At 51.0% G+C, this 23,331-nt stretch overlaps 1 protein-coding gene across 2 annotated transcripts in view; it reads right to left on the bottom strand.

Moving 5' to 3' along the window:
* The window catches only part of JADE2 (jade family PHD finger 2), a 65,161-nt gene that overhangs the window by 29,471 nt on the left and 12,359 nt on the right, over nucleotides 1-23,331 (bottom strand). For both annotated transcript variants that reach the window (XM_018081075.3, XM_018081076.3), the window contains exons 3-4: nucleotides 21,619-21,776; nucleotides 5,118-5,287 (exon numbers count right to left, since the gene is read on the bottom strand). In XM_018081075.3, the coding sequence (XP_017936564.3) occupies nucleotides 5,118-5,287; nucleotides 21,619-21,776 (328 nt within the window). The remainder of the gene's footprint in view (nucleotides 1-5,117; nucleotides 5,288-21,618; nucleotides 21,777-23,331) is intronic.

Here is a 23,331-nt window from a genome sequence, read left to right as displayed (position 1 = left end):
TTTCTGCCACCCACCGACATCAATTATTGCTCAAATTTAAGATGATGACAAAATGTTTCAGGAGCCACTTTATAAGGCGCTGCCTCTCTGCGGCGATGCTCGGCTCTGACAGAGCTGTCCTAGAGCACTCCTGCTGAAAGCCTCCTCGCTCTACCCAGCAGCAAAACCTGGAGTATTGCTGGAAACTACTGCAATTACTGCCAGGAATTTATGGAAACAGCAAAACAACAGCCTGACGTGAAAACTGATTGTGCTGGAAAATGTGGAGGCAAAATGTCTGAAGGGTCTCCCACTGATCTCCAACCCTGCTATTCTGTACATCAATACATCATATACATACAATTAATACATTAACCTACACATGGTATAGATTATCTGTTTCTCTAAGGAGCTAAATAAGCCCAGCTCCCCCTTCCAGAGGTTTGCAGTTTTCATCTCTGCCAACAACTTAAGAAACTGCCACCTGAAAATTTTCCTGAATTTCCTTGCTTAAAGATAAGCTTAAAGGTCAAGGCTATTTTCACACGTGGATTATTTGTGCTTGGGTTCTTCTTTTTCCCTCCCTTCCCTTCAGCCACCCCATGCTGCAGCAGCCCAGTAAATGGTCCCATCTCACCTGTTCTCACCTGGGTACAGTGGCTCCCATTGTTTTGGGAGCACCCCTGGTCAGTGATGGAGGTGTTCGTGGGAGTGATGCTGTTCACAGCAGAGGCAGAAGCCCTACACACCCACCTTTGGCTTTCCAAGGCCCCCACCATACTTTCAGCAGCTCTCCACGGACCTGCCATAGTGTGCTCTCATCTTCATCATTCCTGACTGCCATCAATCCTGTGCCCCTTCACCCCCTGAGCCCACCAACTCTCCTGCTTACAAGGCGAGTTCTGCTCTTGACTTAAATTGGGGGATGGAGTCCTACACGAAGAGCAACAACCCAAAAGCAAAGTGTGAGAGTGGCACCTGCCTCTGGGCAGCTCAGGTGAGTCCTCCTCCCTTTGACAGCAACAGCATTAATCCAGACCAACACAGTGACATTGAGAGCAGCTTCCAGCCCTAAATCTGTTCCCAAAACACTTCTACACTGTACATCAGTACCTCTGTTAAATATCTCCTGCTTGTACAACACCACCAGGTAGTGGAGGGTTTGCTGGTTCCTCTGTCCACACAGCCCACCCTTCTGCTGCTGAAATGGTACCTGTGCCATGAGCTCACCAACCCGGGGGAGAACAAAGATTCCAGGATTCCAGGCTACACACGGATGTTTGTTGTGGGCTGCAGCACAGACACATTATAAAACAGCTCCAAACTGGCAGGATTTCTTCAAAACAACAACAATAACAATATCCAAACAAACAGACCCTGAGTTATTAATGGGCTTTCCCAAGCTCTGAGTGGCAAAGCAGGGTGAGCCTGGGTGTGGGGCCACGGCAGGGAAGGGGTGTAGGGCCACTGCTGGGAGTGGTCCCCTATGGCTGTTAAAGGAAACCCTATGGTTGTGTGACAGACCTCTGCCCCTCCTCCTGCTCCTCCTGGGGAGCACCCTCGTGGTGGGACAGCAGCCCTGGATCCCTGCAGCTGGATGCACCAGTGGATGCTGCAGCCACGGTACAGTGGGGCACTGCTCCTCAAGCTGATAAAATAATGGGAGAGCTGACAAACTTCTGACAAGGGCATGGAGAGAGGACAAGGGGCAATGGCTTCCCAGTGACACAGGGCAGGGTTAGATTGGCTGCTAGGAAGAAATTTTTCCCTGTGTGGCTGGTGAGGCCCTGGAACAGGTTGCCCAGAGAAGCTGTGGCTGCCCTGTCCCTGGAAGTGTCCAAGGTCAGGTTGGACAGGGCTTGGAGCAACCTGGGAGAGTGGAGGGTGTTAGAACTGGATGATCTTTAGGGTCCCTCCCAACCCAAACCATTCTAGGATCCTACCTCAGGGTGGCCCTGCACAGCCCGGACATGGGGAGGGACACCCGTGGGTGGGCAGCAGCTGCCTGGAGACAGGCTCTGCTTGGGGAACGCCAACTTGCTGCCTCAGGGTGGAAAAGGGGCTCCTAGAATCCCAAAGGCATGCAGTGGGATGGGAGCAGCCTCAGCCTGGGACATGCAGCACTGCCAGGGAGGCAGCATCAGTCTGCGGGAGTACGACTAACTGCAGCCTCTGCTCCAGAGAGCACATCTTCCCCAGGGGTCCTCCACTGACTTCAGCTTATTTCACATCTACTTGACCAATCTCACCTCTGCCGAGGGAGGTATCATCTCATTAGTACACAGACATATCTCAAGTATGCAGCGATGAATTCCCCCCAGAGCTTCAAAAGCAATCCATGTGACCTTTGCATGTTCCTGCCATAAAATACCAGGAACACCTCCAAGCTCCCAAGATAGAAGCTGTGGTGGGCATATGTGAGCAGAATACACCATATGGATTAAGTCAAGGGAATACTTAGAAACTTCAACTCTGCCTTCAGCAAAATTGATTCCGACAACAATTTTAGCAATTTCTTCAGGATTTTCCATGTGTTTATGAAGTGCCGATCTCTGCAAAGGGATCTTTCAGCCTTGCTCTTTGAAGTCTCTCTAGCCCTGCTCTTACAATGGCTCTGGATTTAGTGGAGATCACAAAATACAGCATAAAATGTTAATATAAAACCAAAAACTTACGGCACGGCTCCCATCTAAAAGGAAAGGCCTGTGCTGCCTGCAGTGGCATGGACATAAATCTGGCTCAGGGTTTCATTCAGCCCTCTTCAGACCCACTTTTTTTACAATCTCATATTGCAGCAGCAACAAATAAAACACTTAGGCATGCCTAAATACTGACTTCATCTCTAGCACACAGAGGTTCTTTAAACAGCACATTTCCACCAAGTACAGCAATAGCTCCTGAGGCATCTTACTGGGGGGTTTAAAACTATTTAAAGCTCTTTTATGTTTGAAAGTTTTGCTCTTCATGTAGAAGTTTTGCTTTTCACAGCAATTCCACCTAATTGGAAGAGGAATCAGCAGGCAGAACACAGAGAGATGGAGCTATCTGGAGGTTTATCTGATCCCAGTGATAAAATTCCATCCCTGGGGTGACCTAAAAAGGACTGGAAAAGGCATGTGCTACGTGGATCCACGAAAGGAGAGCTGGATGATCTCATAGGTGTTTTCCAGCTCTCCTCCCCGCAGATCCTCAAGAGCCAGTCAGAGATCAGGATCCTTCTCTGTCATTAAATATTTTGGGAATGACATATTGTGTCCCTGGACTGCCCAGTGACAACAACTCAGCCAAACACCCAGGAGGAATTTAAACTTCTGCCTATCTCTTAAGGCTGGGAGATAACTCCTGACTCCTCTGAATGGAAGGGGAGGCTGCAGTTCTCCAGTTAAGTCACGTTAATGATCTCAGAGATTAGCAAAGCGGGTTTGGAAATCTCGGCGTGTCATTAATGTCAAGGGCTTCCGGGAGAAAGCACTATTTATGGACTGCCTTTGGACCAACCCAGGCCACAGCAATCCTCTCTCTTGGGTGGTGAAGGGCACCCAGATCCCACCCTGGCTTCTCCCATATGGGAAGCAGAGGAAGCAAAGCCTCTGCTCTGGCACAGCCCAGGAGGTGAGAAGCAACAGATGTGCTGCAATAACTTTCCTCTCTGAGCACCCAAACCCCACCACTCCCATGGGCAGGAAAATGCACCCCCCAAAGAAGCCCACTGCCCCAAGACTCTGTGCTGGGCCTGGCTGCCATGGGGGGTGTGACTCTGACAAGGAGATGGAGGAAGAAGAACGGATTTTGCTCAGAATTGCAGAGGGTCAGTGGCAAAGCATGACCTGTGTCCTGACATGGATCCACGGGGATGCTGAGGTGAGAGCCCACCCAGAGCACCTGCACAGAGCAGGGCTACCAGGGGGTAGTGCTGTGATGAAGCTTAAGCTCCCTTCTTAAACCCAGCTGCCTCCCAAGGCAGTGCCACTGGAGAAGCTGCCTCTCTCTCCTGGCACACTCGGGTTGGGCCCAAAGGTGACGTGGGGACACCAGCAGCCAGCTCCCATCTGGCCTGGGGCTGAGACCTTCCAGCTATCTCAACCTTCCATCAGCACAGGAGCTCCATATCTGAAAGCCATTTAGGACACTGCACTTGAAACCTAATACTTTGAAGAAATAATAAAGTGAGCCAAATTTAACCAAACTGAGCTGGAGAAGCCAAACCTCTGCCCATGACAGAGCTGAGGCTGCTAAGGCAAGACCAACTAACAAGGGTAAAACTGACTGTGATTTGCAAGTGACGCTACAGGTTCCACAATGCTGAGATTATGGGAATTCCAATATACAGGATACCTATAACAGATAATCAGAGCAACTGTCAAAGCAGCCTCTGTAACTTTCCCAAGGTCATGGTAACAAAATTTACTTGTAAATCATGAGTACATCAGAAGAGAGACATCTTCCAAGATCAGGCAATGTGGTGGCCAACTTCTGAGCTGGTTTATGCTCCAGGCAAGCTCAGTGAAGTGCATCTTCCCTGCCTTCCTCCTGAATCTCACTGCAGCCCTCAGCCAGCTGCCTGTGAGACTGAGCACAACCCTCCTGCTCCACAGTGCACGATCCCATCTGCTAAGCACTTAGTGACATACTCTGCCCCACCCTTGAAAGACCTTTGCCACTGCAAGGAATGCTTCATGCAGGCACACTTCAGCCTTCACTGACCTCACAAGGTGAATGTTTTATTGAGGTGTTATTCTTACCTGCACAGCAGCAGCCACATCACAGCAACCCTTACCTAACAAGGACTGGAAAATCCCTCCACGGTCTGGCAGGACTACACACCCAGGGGTCTGTGCCAACAAATCTGCCCAGCAGACCATGCTAAGCACTTAGTGCCAGTGGTCAAATTCCAAGCTCAGGTACTTGCACTCAACCAAAATGCACTAAAGGATTTGAAGAATGTGCAGTGATATAACAGCAGTGGTGCAGGCAATGTTATGCTGTGGTATTTAGAGATGCCTGGGAAAGGAGGCAATCAGGACCAGTGTTTCTGAGATTTCTTCCTTAGGGCCTTCTGCCCCACATGACTAACCAAAAAGCCCAAATGTCCACTCTGGGACACCCAGGCAAGGAAAAAAAACAACTGCAATACTCACCCATCTCCTTGAGCTCCATATTAACAAGCTCCAACCAGCAGGCATCGAGCTCGTCCAGGTCATAGCGGCTCATTCCTTGCAAGTAAGTCCTTGTGGCTTCTGAAATCTCAGAGCCAGGCAGGCTGCTCGGTGACACCTGTGAAAGGGAGCTCTCCAGCTGGGGGATGATCCTGGAAGGAAAGAAGGAGAGGTTGAAAAAGAGCTACAACTCACAAAAGTTCTGTTTCTTGCCCCGGAGGGTGAGACCACGCCGTGTACAAACCCTACTCCAGGAATGAAAGCACCAAAGTCAAACCACCTGCACTGACAGTGGCCCCAGCACAGGTCCATGGCAACTTTCCTTCTACTACAGCAACAGTTTTCCCATTCACCTGTGGAAATTTAATCTTTTCATGAGAAAAATGAGCTACAATGGATATGATGGCCCAAATACTGAGAGCAACAGTGACCTCCCCAGCCATTACCTCCCCCATGAACACCTCCAGCGTGCTGTGCCACTGCAGTGTCACATCCACACCGTGCTGAGCAGCACTTTGGCAGCCTTGGCACTGGAGGACATCCCACGGTGGCCTGTGACATTTGTTCTGAGTCTAATCACAACCACAGGGGTGGGGAGAGGAGTTTATCTGCTGCAAACTCCCTGCCCAGAGAGCGACCAGGCACTGGCTGTCAGCTCTGCTGCCTTTCCTTGGCAACTCTGCAGCAATATGCCTGGTACTTGCCATGCACATGTCAACAGTGCCATGCCTAATGACATGCAAGCAGAGGGCAAGCTGGAAATGAGAAGCAGCCCGTGGTGCCAGCTGACAGATCTCGGCGAAGTTGGGAGCTGGGGCTCGCTGCAGTATTTGCACAGCTCACATTTCCTCCCACAAAATCCACCTCCTGGCACAGATACCGAGACAGAAAGATGCTGCAAAGAAACAACAACCAAATAGCAACCTGCTGCAGCACATCAACCCCTTCTAAGCAGCTTCTCCCCATGCAGAGCTGGAGGACCCAGCCCTGCTCTTGCACCAGAGCCAGCTGGGAAGGCCACTGATGCCTGCAAGACTTTTATCTGCCTTCTGTCCTGCTGTGTAAGTTAATGTCAGAGCACTGAGTGCCTCGTGCTCTGTGATGTGTCTGGGGCAAAGCCATCGTGCCCATCACATAACCAGATGAATCGTGGTACCAGATGCTCCAAGGTCTCTAAGTGCCAAGGGAAGAAACTTGTGCCCAGCTGTCCTCGGGAATGGGATCCTACTTGCCTTGCCCAAGGTCAGGAAGGAAATCTGTGGCAGGGCAGGAAAAAGAACCTGGAGTTTCTACAGACCCAGGCATGCAGTTTAATTGCTGTCTTCTGCAGTTACAAACACTGGACAAGCTTCAGGAGCCACCAGCAGAAGCAACAATTTGAAACATCAAGACATGGATTATTTTCATCTCTTTTGCTTTACTTTCCCCACCAGTAAACTGAAAATAAAGATGTGACCCAATGCCCTGAGTACATCTCCAAATTTCAGGTCAGGAAATGAAATAATCCCATAAAAGGACAGCTCTCAGTCCCCACATCTTAAAACAAGCTCACTGTAATCTAGAACAGGTCTTAGGGATTCAGTAATGTCTGTATTTAATGCAGATGGAGTAATGACACTGAAACTAAGCATGCTCCAGCCAACGCTTCAGGACTGACATCTAAGGAGCTCCCAAACCCCTAAAATCATAGAATCACGGAATGGTTTGGGTTGGAAGGGACCTTAAAGATCATCCAGTTCCTCCTCCTCCTGCCACAGGCAGGGACACCTTCCACTAGCCCAGGTTGCTCCAAGCCCTGTCCAACCTTGCCCTGAACACTTACAGGGATGGGGCAGCCACGGCTTCTCTGGGTAACCTGTGCCAGGGCCTCCCCACCCTCACAGGGAGGAATTTCTTTCTAATATATAATCTAAACCTGCCCTCTGTCAGTAGGAAGCCATTTCCCCTTGTCTAGCCTTTAGGCACTGGAAGATACTAATAAAAAAAAAGCAGAAGCTGCTGGTGTAAGGTGCATTGGTTCACAGAGGACTGAACCTCTCCTTCCCACGTCCAGCTCACCCCTGAACAGAAACAGGCCCTGGGAGGGTCAGCAGCCAGGCTGGACAACAGGGCTGTCTTACAGGAGAGACCTCAGAGCTGTTGAGAAAAAAACAACCCTCCAACTGCAATGGATGTTCTGGCTGGAAAGAGCTGCCTGAGCAGCACGAGGCTGGCCCTGTAAGCCTCCCCTAAGCCGAGTTACACAAGCTGCTCACCCAACAGGCGGCTGCAACAGGTGATGGTCTGACACCCGGCCAGCCCGGGATGCTCGGGATGGCAGCAGGAAGGAGCTGCTATTTTTACCCTGGCATAAAAGGGCAAAGATTAATGCTCTGTGTACATATCACAGGAGTATCCTGAGCAGGTCATTCACTGTACTGACAGCACTGCAATGCCCTCGGTGTGATAAGGATGCTGACGTGACTGGAGAAACCTCCTGGGGTTCTCACTGACACGGGACACACAACACCACTGAGAGCTGAGCACTGCCAGTGAGGGACACAGCACCTGCCTGAGCCTGGGCATGTCAGCTCCATGTGCAGCCTCCACCTTCTTTCTGCAGGTACCTTGTAAAGAAGGATCTTTGCTGAACCTGGTGCTCAGAGACAGGAGACAAGTGCCCCTCCCCAGTCATGCCTGCCCCATGCTCCCAAACCTCTCCAAACCTGATGTGTGTAGACTCTCAGGTCCTGGCTTTGCACAGCCCCTGATGATGCAGAGACCACAGGGAGCTCAGGGGCTCACTGATGATAACAGCACCACCAGCCCTTGACGTCCAGCTTTTCCTGACACTAATTAAATGGAGTTTGCTTTGGTTTAATGGGAACTGGCACTTACAGAGTGATGCTTTGCTTCTCACCGTGTCACTGATGATGAAGATCAAGGTAATTAAGATAAAAACATCTAACAAGCTCCACGTGCTCGCTGGCACTCTGTTAAAGGTTTGAAATGTGCCAATGCAGAGATGGCAGGTGCCTCCCCCATCTGGGAACACACGGATCAGGGAGGGATGATCAGGTGCTGCAGCACTTGGCAGCCACTTTCCATTACTAGTTATTGGTCCTACAAGGAATAAGTATTAATATGAAATGTATCTTCTTAAGAGAACCACTAAACTTTACTTTTGGAGTTTCCTCTCCCTGGGCACGACCCCACGCCCCCACACTGATCAGGCAGCATGGGCTGGATTCCCAGTTAATTCAGGCTTGGGGATGCTGGGACACATCTGTGCCATATTCTCACCATTTCAAATATCAGCAAATGGAGGAGGTCAGAAATGAACAAACTGAAATAACTGCTAAATTATTTGTCATACAGTGAGCAGCTTGTATAACCCTACGGAGACCCGCTGGAAGCCTGGTCCAGATCAACCTCCTGACTCATCCACAGCACTTAAACAAGAGGTTTTCCTGGCTTGCAAACAATTGAGCAAATCCTATGAGAGGCTGTGCCTGCTCCCATGAGCATCCCCTCCCATCCCCAGGGGAGCTGGAGGCTGCCAGAAGCTGAGGCTCACATGGGACACCCCAAGCCTCTGGGAAGACCGAGCAGGATGTGATGCCCAGAGGTGCACAGCCTCCCATCAATTCCTGGATTTGCTTTAGTGGGTAAAATCATGTTCCTAAAAAGCAGCTCACTCCTTCCTGACACAAGTTAACACACCTGCAAAGAGCTTCTTGGTGTTCAGGTATAAAGATCAATGACTGCAGTGACAGTGCCTTGGGCTAGAAAGGAAGAGATCCTGCAGTTTAATACAAGAGAGCAGTCCTTTGGAAAAGCCTGTGCCCTGCCTTACAGCAATACAGAAAACAGACCAGGCTGTGCAGCCCTCCTAAACTCCAACAGCATCAAGAAACTTAGCCCAAAAAGCTGCCAGCTTTGTGCTGCCCAGACACACTGCAGTGGACTCACAGCGAGAAAAAGGGAACAAACCATGGGGGCTGCCCTCAGCAGGGTCTCCTGCCCATCTCCTGTTGGGTCCTGAGAGATAGGCATGTCATCAGGGCTCCAATTCCATGGAGGAACAAGGTTTAATTCCTTTGGAAATACTCAAGTTTCCAAATAGTTGCTCAGTGGACAAAAAGAAACCCAGGCTGGGTGATGAGGAGTTTGCACACATGCCAGCAACCCACCCAAATTCCCTGCAGCATCAGGGTGAAGAATCATAGAGGCAAAGCCTCCACCAAGAGCCAAACCATTTGCAGGAGCTCCATCACACTGGAGGAGCATTCACTCCTTTATTTATCCAGCCAGAGACATGACATTTTAAAAAAAACCTGTATCAGTCAAAGGCTCATTTAAACGAAGGGCTGAAAATTGGGATCAGCCTGAAAAAGCACAACAAACCTGAGGCCATTAGTCTGAAAGTGGGCCTCAAGGGCACTTGAGGAAAAGGAGTAAGTGGACCCCAACACTCTTGAGGATCACATCCATCCCTGGAGAAGATTACACAGTAATAAAATATACTCAGTAAATTCCCATGGTTAATCATCTCTGTAAACTGAATGCTTCACTTGGCTGAAGGGAGAAGGTATTTTTTTCTATATGCTCTCTTTTAATATACTAGATAGAAATAATTAATCCTGCACAGTGTTTCTCATCTGAAAATACTTAATTTTATTACAGCAAAGGCTTTAGTCTGTCATCTTTTCTTTACCTCCATTCCAGTCTAAATTAGTCTTGCCCAGTGTCCATAAATAAATCAGCTTAGGAAAGTCAGTGGAAAGATAACTGTGCCAGCAACCTTCAGTGGATGCTGATACTGTTCCCACTGCCAGCTCTGCTCCCAGGGGAATTCTCCTGCAGCACACGACAACTTTAAAAGGCCAATTTAAAGGATGATTTTCACTTTCTGTTTATTAAAATAGTATCTAGCAGGCCATTTGGACCAGATGCCCCATCTTCTTATGAACTCAAGCTAACAAATTTTATAGATGGTACTGCTTCTCCATAGCAGAGCAGAATTTAAGATGTTAGGAAAAGAGCCTGGGGGTAATAAGGGTGAAGGATGGGGTTGGAGATAGTGGTGGATGGTCACAATAATGAGCTGCAACCCACACACAAGATTTTGTGACCCTCAGCGTACCCACACCCGGATTTACTGACCATGTTACACCTACTTATTGCATTTTTATGGCTTCTAGTAAAGTCTATAAAACCATGAGCCAAAAACTATACTCCCAAAGCTGGGTTCAAAGAAGAAAGGGAACGCCAAGAAGATATTAAATGGTTAGGTTTTAAATTAACTGGCCTGATGTTCAGACCTGCATGCAAGCTGGCTGGACTGGCTGGACGAGCCTAAAAGCATCTTTAGGATCCAGGTTTTGGTGCTAACAGGTACCTGTGCACTTCACCCCTCCCCTCCTTCACTGAAGATACTCCAGGAAACATCTGGAGCACCCTGGTCACCAGCACAGGGTGCTGGAGAGCTCAGAGCCCTGTGGGCATCCTGCTGTCACCCCTGGCACAAGTCACCCCTAACCAGAGTCCCTGGACCCCATAGGAGGGACCACTGGTACCCAGGGTCTGCCAACACATCCTCCTGCAGATGGAGCAGAGAAAGGGCTGGAGGTGGCTGGTCCCAGGGAGGTGACACAGAGTATGTCGACAGGCCACTGTCACCAAACCCTTCTATTTTAAAACAAACAAGAACCTGAGCAGAATCAGATGGCACTGCTGGGACCACTCTATGTGCAGAAAATAAAGGATTTGCAGCATTTCCTTACTGGCTGCTGGAGCCAAAACCCCCTCAAGATTTGGCAACAGCCTCTGCAAATCCACGAAAATTCCTACATATATTAACAGCAGCCAGGGGGTCCGGGCTGGGCCTGGGAAGAGGAACCTGTGGTGGTTGATGGCCCCGTCTGTCACCCCTCTTTGTGCCATTGTAAGCTGTCCACATGTCAGGGGCTGTAACAAGCACATTCCTTGCAAGAAAAAGCTGACGGAGGGAACATCACACCAACCCTTGCCGTGCACATCCCTGCTCCAGCAAGCAGCCCAGTGCCACCGTGCACATGGTCCCCACTGCTGCTGCTGGGCACAGCACGTGGCTGGGCTGGCACTGCCCTTGGGTATAACCTAAACCTTCTGTAAAGTGCTTGTCCCAAAAACCTGTGCAGGCAGCAAATGCCTGGTTCAGCTCTGAAGCTCCCGCTCGGCTTTTGTGGCAGTTTTGGGGAGAACAAAGCAGCTGGATTTGGCCCTGGGAGGATTCACCAAGCTCTGGCAACAGGAGCAGCCGTCCCCAAAAGGCACTCCCTGACTGCACAGAGGCCAGTGGCCACTGCTCAGCCCCGGGAAGGTCCCTTTGTGCTACCCAAGTGGCACTGAGGACGTTCAGGAAGGGGTTAATGCTGCTTGCAGCAGCGTCCTGCCCTCCGGGTACCAGCAGCCAGTGAGTGCAGCTCCAGGTGACGTAATGCCTGGGTGGCTGCGCAGGCTGCACATCCACCCCATCCCTCCTGCGCTGGGGATGCGTCAGGGACCGGGCAGGGACCACGGGCAGGGACCACGGGATGCGTCAGGGACCCAGCACGTCTCAGGGACCCTGCTGCCCTCTGCCAGGCTCAGGCACACCCACCGTCCCTTCAGCTGACGCCCCGGTCCTTCCCCGCTGAATTCCGACACTCGGCGCTACCCAGTGAATGTCAGAAATTATCATTATCAGCTTTTAAAACATCCCCAGCAATCAGGAGTGTCTGATCCATGACCAGCACCACACAGCACCACAGGGCACAGCATCGGCATGGTCCCAGCTGGGAAACTCCTCTGGGCTCTGGGACCATTCAAGGTCTCTCCCTCCGGGCTTGGAAATCCCCCTGTGACAATCCCATTTCTGTGCAGAATGTTAAGGACAGGGCAGGGTGGCCCCTCCCAAGCTGCTGGCAGTTTAGGATGTACACAGGTAGGTTCTGGAAGTTTTACAGAAATGCAGCTGAAGCTCCAAATCACAATTAGCAGGTGCAATAAAAAAAATGCTCAGTTTTCCCCCCACCCACCTAAAATCTCCTCCAGTAACAGCCTGTAACCATAGTTGGTCCTTCCAGGCCTCTGGAATAATGTAATCCTCTAAGGAGAAAGTGATTCACTCTTCTTTGATGTGATAAAAAGAGGAAAACAAGTGAACAGGAGGCACTAAACAGCCATCTTGTGAAACCCAGACAGCTTTTCCAATTCGGTTTCTGAGCTGTTTATCACCACATAAAAAGCCTGATACCCAGCAGACTAGAGAAAGACCGGAGTGTTGATGTCCCTGTCTTCCTCACGTTTATATTCCAGCCTAAATCTCACCGAGATTCAGCTCAACAAATGAATTATTTAAGTTGCAACCCTGATTCAGTGCCCGGAAAATCATTTGGATGTAGAAGGGAGCAGGGACCTGGAACAGAAGCACTCAGGTGCAGAGCAGAGTCTGCCTTCCCAAGGCAGGGGAGAGGACGGGCACCATGGCACAGCTGGGCTCATCCCCACACTTCTGTGGGAAGCAAACCACGGCTGCAGGGACACAGCAGTGGCTGGGCAGTGGTTTGCTGGTGGGCTGGTTGGAACAACAAAATGCAGATGTTTTTCTGGTTGACTAGACAAAAGCGGCGTCTGGGCTGAGAGCAAAGTACACACGTAACTTCCATGCTGTGCAAGGATCTTCCCCATATTCTTTTCCCCCCTTTCTCTCTGTGCCATTGAGTTTTAATAGCAATGCTGAAGGCAGTAGGAGGGGACTGTGCCCCGTTGCTGGGACAAAGCACAGCCTGTGCTGCTCTTCTGGCTCTGAAACCCAGCAAACCCCAGCAGCCTCCGGCCCCAGGGCAGCTGCAGAGGATGCTCAGGCAGCATCTTCTCCCCACAGGCAAGCAGAGCAGAGCCAGCCACAGCCCTAACATCCGTGGGTGCTGCCCTCCATCTCCTCCCAGAACATCACTGACCTACCTGGTGGCCCTTCAGGGACCCATGCCACACACCAACCTTCTCCAAACCCAGCCCACAGCCTGCTAGCATTCTGCTCTTTTCCATTTAAGCAACATATATCTTGGAATTGCTACTAGGGAAGCCAGGGACACTTGAGTGTGTGTTTTCTGGATATAAAAAGACAAAAAAAAAGTTGCTTCTTTATGTAACTTAAGCCAAGCTGCTAACATTAAAGCATCTGGAATTAATTATCCCAGACAGATAATGTTCGCACAATTACTTCAGTAACGCAAACAGTTCCACTTGCCTTTGTATCCACCTCCTAATGGGGACCAGAGACAGAAGATGTGAGAAATGGTGGCAGCTCTGCACCTGCCATGGGCTGAGCATGAGCCACAGCAGATCAGGAACTGGTGCCCCTGACGCTGCCAAGTGCCCCTGACGCTGCTGCTCCCAGAGCTGAGCATCTGAGAGCTCAAAATACAGACAAGGGCACAAAGAAGACAATTCCCATCCTCAGCACGGTGTCATCCCATGGGTCTCCTGACACAAACCCAGCCCAAGGAAAGTAAAGTTTTGAGGAATTTGAAAAGGCAGCATCCAGACTCTTTTAATGTGTTCTGGATGGCTGCACTGACGCTGAACCCTGAAATACATGAGAACAGTTCTGATGCCGAGTCACCCCAAGCAGCTCACAGCCCATCCCAGAAAACCAGGAGGGATCCATCTCCCTCTTGCACCATCCACGTGCAGCTACACTTGTCTGGGTGCACTTCATGGAATCCTACCATGGGTTGAGTTGGAAGGGACCTTTGAAGGTCTCCAAGTCCAAGTCTCCTTCCATGAGCACAGACACCTTCAACTAGATCAGATTTTCCAGATCTTCTTCAAGTGCACTGAAAAAACCCACCCACCAGCTCTCCTCCACCACCCCAAGGTCCTGGGAGCAGAGGGACGCTCACTGCCCAGCAATACAGGCTTCACCTAAATTCAACAGGATTATGTGCAGCAGCACCAAGAACCCAGCAGCTATTCCTGCTGCTGGGCTGTCCCGCTCCTCCCATCACTCTGAAGAACACTTAAAAATAATAGTTCAATGGGGACCCAAGGTGCACTAAATCACTAAGAGGTGATTTAATTACTCCTGCGGTTGCAAGCCCAGCAACCAGAGCTGCTGGGGTTTGCCTGGCTAGACACTAAATCCATGGTTCTGGATGGGGAGCAGAGGCGATGGAGCGGGATGGGGAGGCTCCCAAAGCTGTACCAAACTGGAGTTGGTCCCAAGAGCTGTAAACCTCGTTACAGAGCAGTAGGAAATCAAGCTCACTCATTCTATACCTTTGCTGCTGAAATACACTTGACTTTCTGTGTGCTGGATCCAGTATAAACCACAGGCATCCACTGGGAGGATTAGCAAACATTCAAAATAAAAGTCCAAGTGGCTCAGAACAAGGTAAGAACAGGCTGGATTAATACATTTCCCGCAGCAAGCTAATAAAGGTGAGGACTTGCTGAAAGGCCACACAAGAACTTGTCAAGCAGAGAGTAAACCAGAGCTGAGGACGAGTAAGAGGCAGAGTAAATCACACTTACTCCTTTGCAAAGCACTTGTGGGCACCGGGCATGAGCTCACAACCCTCCACAGCACCAGCACCACGCTCTGCATTGCCCAGACCCTCTGCACCACTGCTGTCCTGGGAGTGTTCCACCCCATCCCAAACCAGCAGCAGGACAGACCACCCTGTGCACAGCCCATCCCTCCCCACTGCCTGCAGGGACAAGGGTTTCCTGAGCAGATCTGACTGGAATCCTCCCTTTGCCAGTGGCAGAGGGAACTCACTGATGTTACATCACTGGGGTGGTTCTGCTGCCCTGGATCAGTGCCACCAGCCAGCCTGTCCTCCCCGTGGCCAGGTGTCCCTGTGGGGGTCCCCAGGAGTGGGCAGGCAGCGAGCTTTCCTCTCCCCACATTCCCCCGTCCCAGGGCTTGTGATCTAAACATTTAGGCCCAGGGAAGTCAGGATTTTCACTTCTTTTGATCAGAGCACAGCCTCAGATCTTGAAAGGGAAGCGTACATGTATTTCTGGAGCATACCAGAACCCAGGCATATTTAAGGGCAGGCAGCCACAGAATGGGGATAACCAACCCGAGAAATAGCCCTTTGTAAAATCACCAGCGTGCCATCTGCGAGCTCCAAACTCACACATTTTTCGTGATGAGCTGGAGGGAAGGGAAAAAAAAAAGGGGGGGGGGAAAGGAAAAAAAAAAGGATTATGTTAAAAAAAAAAAAACTCTGCTCCAAAAGCTACTCAAACTGCTGCAGAATCCTGCCTGCCCCTTCTGCAGCAAAGCCCAAGGGAAGCTGCTGATGAGTCAACAGCCAGCCTGCGTTGCCGACCGAGGAAAGGAAGTCCAATCTCACCACTCGAGAACAAAGTGTGCTGGTTCATGCAGTACACACTGAACACAGCCTCGGAAAGCCCTCCCCGGGCTGGGAGCAGCAAGGATCCAGCCTGGCTGCCAGCCAGGGCTCCTGCTGCACGCCAGGGAGAGGGAGAGGTGATGTCCAGACATTGCTGGGACATCTGCACCGTGCCACCCTGCTGCCAGGCCAGCCTGGCCACAGCTCCTCGGGCTACCATGCTCCACACCACAGCAGAGGCTGCTCCAGGGGGATTTTCTCCCTTGGCTGGAATTGCTCCCTCCCAGGACCACGTGTTCTGGATGCAGCACCCAGCCCTGCTGGGATGAGCAGAGGTGTCTGCTCACTGCCAGATGGGGGGCAGGGATGTGTCCCAGTCCTAACCCTCTACTGGTGCCCCAGTTAGTTCTCCCTGCCTCAGTGCACTCATCTCCAGCAGCTCCTCGCAAGCAGACCTGTGCCTCGGGGATCCTCTTCCAGTGATGCTGGTACTGCAAAACCACAGCCTGCCAACAACTACATACCCTCTGAAAGAGCTGCTGGAACTCCTGGAGATGTGAAGGAGACTGGAGTCCAGCAAAGAGCAGCACAGTTCGAAGGAGATGAACACCAATGGGCAGCCCCACACCATCATGATCCGGGAGCCCTGCACCACCTTGATGCGTGCCCAGCAGCACAGCAAGGGGCTGCCTGACCTCTGTGTGTGGCCATCAGAGGAGAAGGGCAGAGGGGACCTGAGGCAGGAGGACGGGGAGGGACACAGCCCCCGTGCGACGTGGCAGACGGCGTTTGTGCCGGTGCCGCCGCCATCGCCGAGCTGGTACTCGCCGAGGTTGTGCCTTCCTGTTGCCACAGCACTTTCTGTTTTCTGTTAAAACAGGGCCACAGCGACGATGCAAGTATAGATCTGCAATGCCAAGAATATCTGGGAAGCCTGCCAGCAAGAAGCAGCCTTCCTGCTCGTCCTCCCGCTGTGTGCAAATTCACAGGAAACAGAATCTACAGCACATACTAATGTGGCTTAATGCGAGATCCAAGAGCCACCTCGAGATCCTGCTTACATCCCTGTCAGCCTGGGGAAGGAGCCACATGCCAAAAGCATTAAATCATTAAATAAAGGAGGAAATAAAACCTGTACAGGTGCATAAAATCCCACGTAGACGATGCTGCTTTATGAAGGGGTGCTCTGCTGTGTGAGCTCAACACTCTGCCAGCATCAGCACTGGCATTGCCTCCAGTGGGAAGGGACGAGCCTGGGTCTGATCCCGGCACACCCCCTGTGCAAAAAGGGCTTCACAGCCTCCTACGAGCACTCATGGCAAACCAGCAAAGCCTACTTTCCCCTTGGGTTTATCACAATGTGACTCTGGGTAGACACAGCTCACCTGAAGCATCTCCTTCCCATTTACAACAGCAGAGGTACCCACAGCTCCGATGCTCCAAAACTGGTGATAACTCTTACCTGCACTTTATCTTGCTTAATCCTTAAACTCAAGCTCTGCTGAGATGGGCCAGCTTTGCATCCAGCACCCAACTGCACCCCACACCAGACTGGGACCTTGTACCCGGCTCTACCAATGACTTATGGTGTAAATCTCCATGCCTCACTTTGCCCAAGTGTAAAATAACTGTAGGGCTCACACAGGGGCTTGTGAGGCTCATCTCTGGTCCCAGAAAGCCAGTGGGGATCCTTCAGCGATGGGGTCTAGCACAGGTGGAACGTCCTGTCACCACTGGGGTGGAGTGTCACCACCACCCACATCCCAGGTGGGTGACCAGGAGACTCATGGGCAGAGGATGCCAGCCTGCCTGTCGGGAGGGAAACTCACCTCCACTACTCACTCCTCTGCTCCCAGCTGACTGCAAGCAGCTTTTATCACCACATTGGAGCCCTTCAAGCTTTGGGCAATTCTCAGACATGTTACCATACAAAATAAAACCCTTTTCAGTAGCAATGAGCCAGAAATAATCATGGAGAGGAAACAGCTCATCTCCTGCACTGCCTAATGACCCTGGCACACAGGTGGCCCCCAGCAGCACCCATGCCTCCCGGGACACCAAGCCAAGGGATGCTGCATCTCTTCCCCCACCGCTTTCCTCACAACTGCACCGTGATTTGTGCTAACCTAGAAAGGACCCTTGAGTTTAAGGTGGCTCTTAGTGGAGGCATTTTGAGACAGCTGCTTTCTGGGGAAAGCATTCCTTAAAATACAGCTCTTTCCTTCTGCCTCACCCCCAGCTTTTGACATTTTAGAGGCTCCAGTAAAACAAGATGTTTCAAAAATCTAATTTTCAGCTTCGGAGGCACAAAACCTCGAGGCAGGGTGCGGGCAGGGAGAGCTGGTTTCCAAGCGCCCGGGCGGGAGATGAAAAGAGCAGCAGCGGCTGCGTGAACGGCAGCACCTTTGGAGAACAAGATCCACCTCTGGAGCAGGAAGCAATTCCCACACACTCCGCAGCACAATCCGCTGGCTGGTGATGGCTCAGCCCAGGAACCAAACCCCTGGGTTTCAGGATGATGGGCTGGGTATTATTTTGCAGGCAGCGCTTGCCTGCTCGCCAGCTCCTGGGGCTCTAGTGGCTTCTCCCCCCTGCTGCCTCCCTCTAGGAATTTCACATGGAAGTGGCTGTCAGAATTGACAACATCAGGACTGGATTACCATAGGAATCCCTCTCTAAGGGCAGGGTGCTGTGTCACACCTCTGAGATGGGGGGACAGCAAAGTGCTGCCCCGACAGTGAGGAAGAGAGGTAACTGCTGGGCTCAGCATTTCCAGTCTACAGAAAACATCACTGCTGGGATTTTTTTCAGCAGGTTAAAGGAATTTGGATGGTCCATATCTCACACAGAGAGGATCTGCTGGGTTTATGTGAATTTTTTTTGTTTCGAATAGGGAAAATGGAAAGTTAGGAAGCAAAGGGGGAAAGTGATGCTGAGGCCATGGGGCAGCAGCCACAGGGTGGGAGCGAAAGCAGCAGCTCAGGGGGGACCAGAGAGGTACCTGCTCATCCATCACCTGGGATGGAGACTGGGGTAAATTAAAGCAATTAAACTAGGGAGGTAAATGGAGTTGTAAAGCTTTTTAAGGCTGCTCTCTTTAGGCAGATGAAATACAGTCATCTCTTGTGAAAAAACACTTGACATTTCTCCAACGCAGGGCAAGCTGCAAGAGGGAGTTGTCTAACCCTGGAGACAGGAGAACAGCTGCAGTCTGCACCGTCCCTGGCAGTCCAACGCTGCCCTCTCCACCTCCAGCTCTCACAGCGTGACCCAAGTGGGAAAACACTGAGGGCAGGGATGCTTTTGGAGGGAGAGCTGCTTGGCAGAAGCACACTGTCCCCACTGTGCCTTCTGGTGTGGCACAGCAGCATGTGCAGAGATGCTGTCCTGACCAAAACAAATCTGGCAATGTCACTGCCTGTCCCCCTGGGATGTGCATCATGGCCACAAAGCAGGTGCAGCTATTAATGCTGCTGTAAAATGAGCTCTTCGTTCCACTCACATCACACCAGTGAAGGCAAAATATCCCAAACAGGCTTCAGTCTGAGGAAAAAGTCCTTCAGGATTGATTGATGTCCTGCCAGCAAAGAGAGATGGTTCAAGCAGATGGGACGTGGTGCAGGACAGACAGACAGAGGAACAAGAGAGGAAAGAACGCCAAGGAAGCTAAGGCTTTGGGTAAGCAGCACAACCCCAGAGCATCCCTGGAGCAGCCTGGGATGAGCAGGGCATGGTGCAAACCTGAGGGGCTGCAGAAATCCACCTGGGATTAGCTGGGAGTGATGGAGCCAGCAATGAGTATCTCTAAAAGGTCACAGACAATGGGTCAGATCTGAAAACCATAGCATGGCTTGGGTTGGAAAGGACCTTAAAGATCATGCAGTTCCATCCTCTGCCATGGGCAGGGACACCTTCCACCAGCCCAGGTTGCTCCAAGCCCTGTCCAACCTGGTCTTGGACACTTCCAGGGATGGGGCAGCCACAGCTTCTCTGAGCAACTATGTCAGTGCCTCACCACCCTCACAGGGAAGAATTTCTTTCTAATATCCATGATACACATTATCAGACTTCAAAAATAAAACAAACTCTTTGGAGAGAAAGGCTTGAACACCAAATGGTATTGAGGAACTGAAGAAAGAGCTGGAACCACGGCAGGAGGCAATGCATCAAGGATTATGGAATCGTGCCAAGACTGAGAATAATCACATAAGCAAAATTACCCCAAGAATTGGGAAATTCTTCAGAGGAGAATCCGATGGTGGAAGTGAAACCTCACACTCAAGGTGAGTGGGTAGCACCAGGATGTCCCCTCCAGAAGCCGTGGGCATGTCCCTGTGGTGGTGGTGTGGGTGAAAGCAGGGGAAGCCTCAAGACTGACAGACACGTTCACAACTCCAGAAAACACAACCTTTGATGGGAGCTTAAAATAAATGGATCTGCTTTGTCTTGAGGAGAGGACTGAGAGGAGATACAAGAGTGGCCTGAAAAATGTGAAAGATATCAGGAAAGGGCTGGTGCCAGAGTGAGACAGAGTGGGATGGGGACATGGGAGGGATGACCCGCACCAGGAGTAACTCTAGGAATATCCATGCATGGGAACACATGCCAGTGGCAGAGCTGCCCCAGGACCCCTAAAATCAAGAGCTTAGAGACAAGTAGAAGGGCACATTTTCAGCCTGCCCTGTGCCCTGGCAGCTCCTGGCTGCCAGGTCTGGGATGCCAAACCCCACCCCACAGGCAGCCACTGCCAGGCTGGATCTAAATGGGCACTGCCAGCCTGGGCAGCACCAAGATCACTTTTCAGCTGGAAACAGCCCCGGCACGAGCCCTCAAGCTGGGGAGCAGAGCACTGGCAAAGCCAGGCTGTGGTTAGCTATCAAAGACAACTAAAAAACGATATTACACACACACAGGGTTTTTTTTTTCCCCCTCTCTTTTTTTTTTTTTTTTTTTTTTTCTGTTTGGGGTTGGTGTTGGTTTTTTTTTTTCCCAAGGATTAAATCAACTCAACAGCCCCCTTTACAACTTCCCTTTTGATGTGTTCAGACTCATTAAAGTTTCATTTCTTTCTCTGTCTTCCCCGGGGGAGGAAGGGGAGCGTACACAAAAGTTTACTTCAGGAGCAGGGTCGGCAGCTGCAGCAGCAGCTGCTGTTGCTGTGGGACAAGCGGAGCCTCCGCCGGCCTCTGCTCCCTGCCGGGATCCCTGGGCAAAACACACACCCCCTGCAGCCTCCCTGCTCCCTCGAGCAACCCCAGCAGCACCCGGGCACGGTGCTTCACCAGTGCTCCTGCAGGGTGCACACCCACTGTCACACCCCACGAAGGGAACACACGAGAGCTCCAAAGCTCCTGCAAACCCTGCGGGGAGTTTCGGGTCTGACCCCGAGAGTTCTGGGGTCCCTTCCCAACCTGCCCGGTTCACCCCAGCAGCAGCACCAGCCTTTCCCCCACAGCTTTGGCCACTGCCCTGGGACAATCCCACACACACATCGAGCGGGTGGCAGCTCCCCCACGTTTCTTTTTTGCCTGAGCAGCTGTTTAAGTGTCTATTTTAAAACCCAGTTCCCTATTTTAAAATAGCTAATGAGCCTCCGATCTCGGCTGACAGACGTCGTCTCTACAAGGTCTGGGAGATGCTTCTCAATTCGCTGGGCTCCTTTTCCCAAGCCCTGAATCTCAGCATGCCCAGCACGTTCCCAATCCACACAAACATAGTAAAGAGGGAAGTTTTTAATTTAAGGGCCAACTCCTGCTCCCCTGCCGTGAAATACCAGCAGTACAGCCACGTGTTTCTAGGCAGAGAGGCATCAGCCAGCCAGGCAGAGGCTGGAGTTCTGGGTGGTTTTCTGCTGGTACTTTTTTATCCTCTCTTTGATTTTATCACATCTTTTTTAAAATTCCCCGACCAAGAGGAAGCAGGGAGCTGGCCCGCCTGGCCACCGCCCAAAAAAAGCCAGGCACACAAGAGGGACTTTTCAGGGTGTGGTGGGAGGTCCCTGTGAATCCCTGTGCAAGCCCAGGTTCCCATGCATCACCTCTGCACACCCCCTGAGATGGTGTGCACCCCACCAAGGCAGAGGGGACCCTGCAGAGGGGACAGCGCTCGCTTACCTGACCACAGGCTCAGGGATGGCCTCGGCACTCGCCGGTACCTGGACACCCTTCTCCCACTCCTGCCTCCAAGGGTCAGCCAGGACGTAGTACTCGTCAGGGCTCAGCTGGAAGGAGTCAGGGATCTTCATGGCTGTTATCAGGTCCGTACGGAAAACCTGCACCGGAGAAAAACCCATCCTGAGTGAAGGGGTCTGGCAGGGGCTGGGGGCACGTGTGCCCTGGGGAAATGTCCTGGGGGTTTGCATCACCAGTGGTATGGCTTCAGGGTGTCATTTAGTGTCACTTCAGGGTGAGGTCTGTGCAGGAGAACACCGGCACACAGGCAGGGACTCCTCTCCAGCCAGGCAGTGCTGAGAGCCCAAGCCCTGCAGCCACAACCCTTCTGAGGTCCCACAAACCAGGCAGTCAGGAAATCCAGCCACGAGGTGTGAGCTCCCATGAGACATTAACTTGGATTAATCCTAGTTTTTAATCAAAAAACTAGGATTAAACTAAAGAAACGGGCTGCCTTCTCTTAGGGGATTGATGGTTTCAATGTAGCCACACAAATATCTGCCCAAATGCCAAGGGATGTCCTGCAACTGGGCTTCTCTGCACTTAGTCCTCCTGGGAGAAGGGAAATTATGTTCTTGACACGAATGAAGCTGTGGGAGACAAAGAGCACATCATCCCAAGCACCTTCATGTCCCCATCACATCACCTCATGACCCTGAGCATTTTTGTGTCCTCTTTATGTCACCTCATGGTCCATTGTGGTTACCTCATCACCTTGAGAACCTCCATGTCCCTGTCATGTTACCTCACTGTCCCAAGCACCTCTGTGTGCCCATCATGTCCCCTCATCGTCCTGAGCAGGGACAATCAAAAGCTAAAGGTGAAAAATAACTGGCTAAAAGGTAATCTAGGTGCTGCTCACACATCCACAGCCAAACACACCGAGATGTGTCCTGACCCAAAAAAACCCTTGTCAGATCAACACTGGACCCCTCCTTTAGGAAAATCATCCAGTCCTACAGTCAGTGAATGGGCTCATTTTCCATCTCACTGCTGGCCCTGCAGCATCTTCTCCCAATACATTAGGATGAAAAACTCATTCCAAAAATATCCCTCACGGTAAATAAGGTTTTCCTTCCAGAGGGCTGCCTGACAGCAATGACTCGAGCAATCCTGCCTCTTGCAGCATAAAAATAAATTGTAAATGAAAATGGATGATTTCTCCTCTCTACCATCTGCTATTAGCTGGAATAATAACTGCCAGTGCCAGCAATCCTGCCTGGACACCATCTCGCTCCATCCACTCCATCCCTGCTACTTCTGCATTCCTTCCACGAGGCCGGGATGGATCAGATGTTTTCTTCAGATGTTGTTTAATCTCTTCACACTCTATTCTCCAAATGAGTATTGCTGTGTCAGAACCACAAGAAATAATACAATATAGTTTCACATTTTTGATACAAAAATAACATGCTTTGGAGAGTATTGGGGAACCCAAATCGGCTGAGATGCAGGAAACTAGACATTAACTAAGACCACTGAGACCAGTATTTAGGTCAGTTTGTTTAATCCTCAGAGTCTCAGCTGCTAACCCAATTAGAATTAAATACAATATATAAACAACCTTTGCTATACTGGGACCTCTTTGAATTTTCCTGGTGCTTTCCTCCTGATGCAGCTGCTTGGAGACATTTTTGACTATGCTATATAAACCTG

The sequence above is a fragment of the Manacus vitellinus genome, unplaced genomic scaffold (assembly GCF_001715985.3).
Source record: "Manacus vitellinus isolate BGI_N305 unplaced genomic scaffold, ASM171598v3 scaffold_51_pilon, whole genome shotgun sequence".
NCBI lineage: Eukaryota > Metazoa > Chordata > Aves > Passeriformes > Pipridae > Manacus > Manacus vitellinus.
The sequence above is the reverse complement of the archived record's forward strand: the minus strand, read 5'-3'. Positions and strand labels throughout refer to the sequence as shown.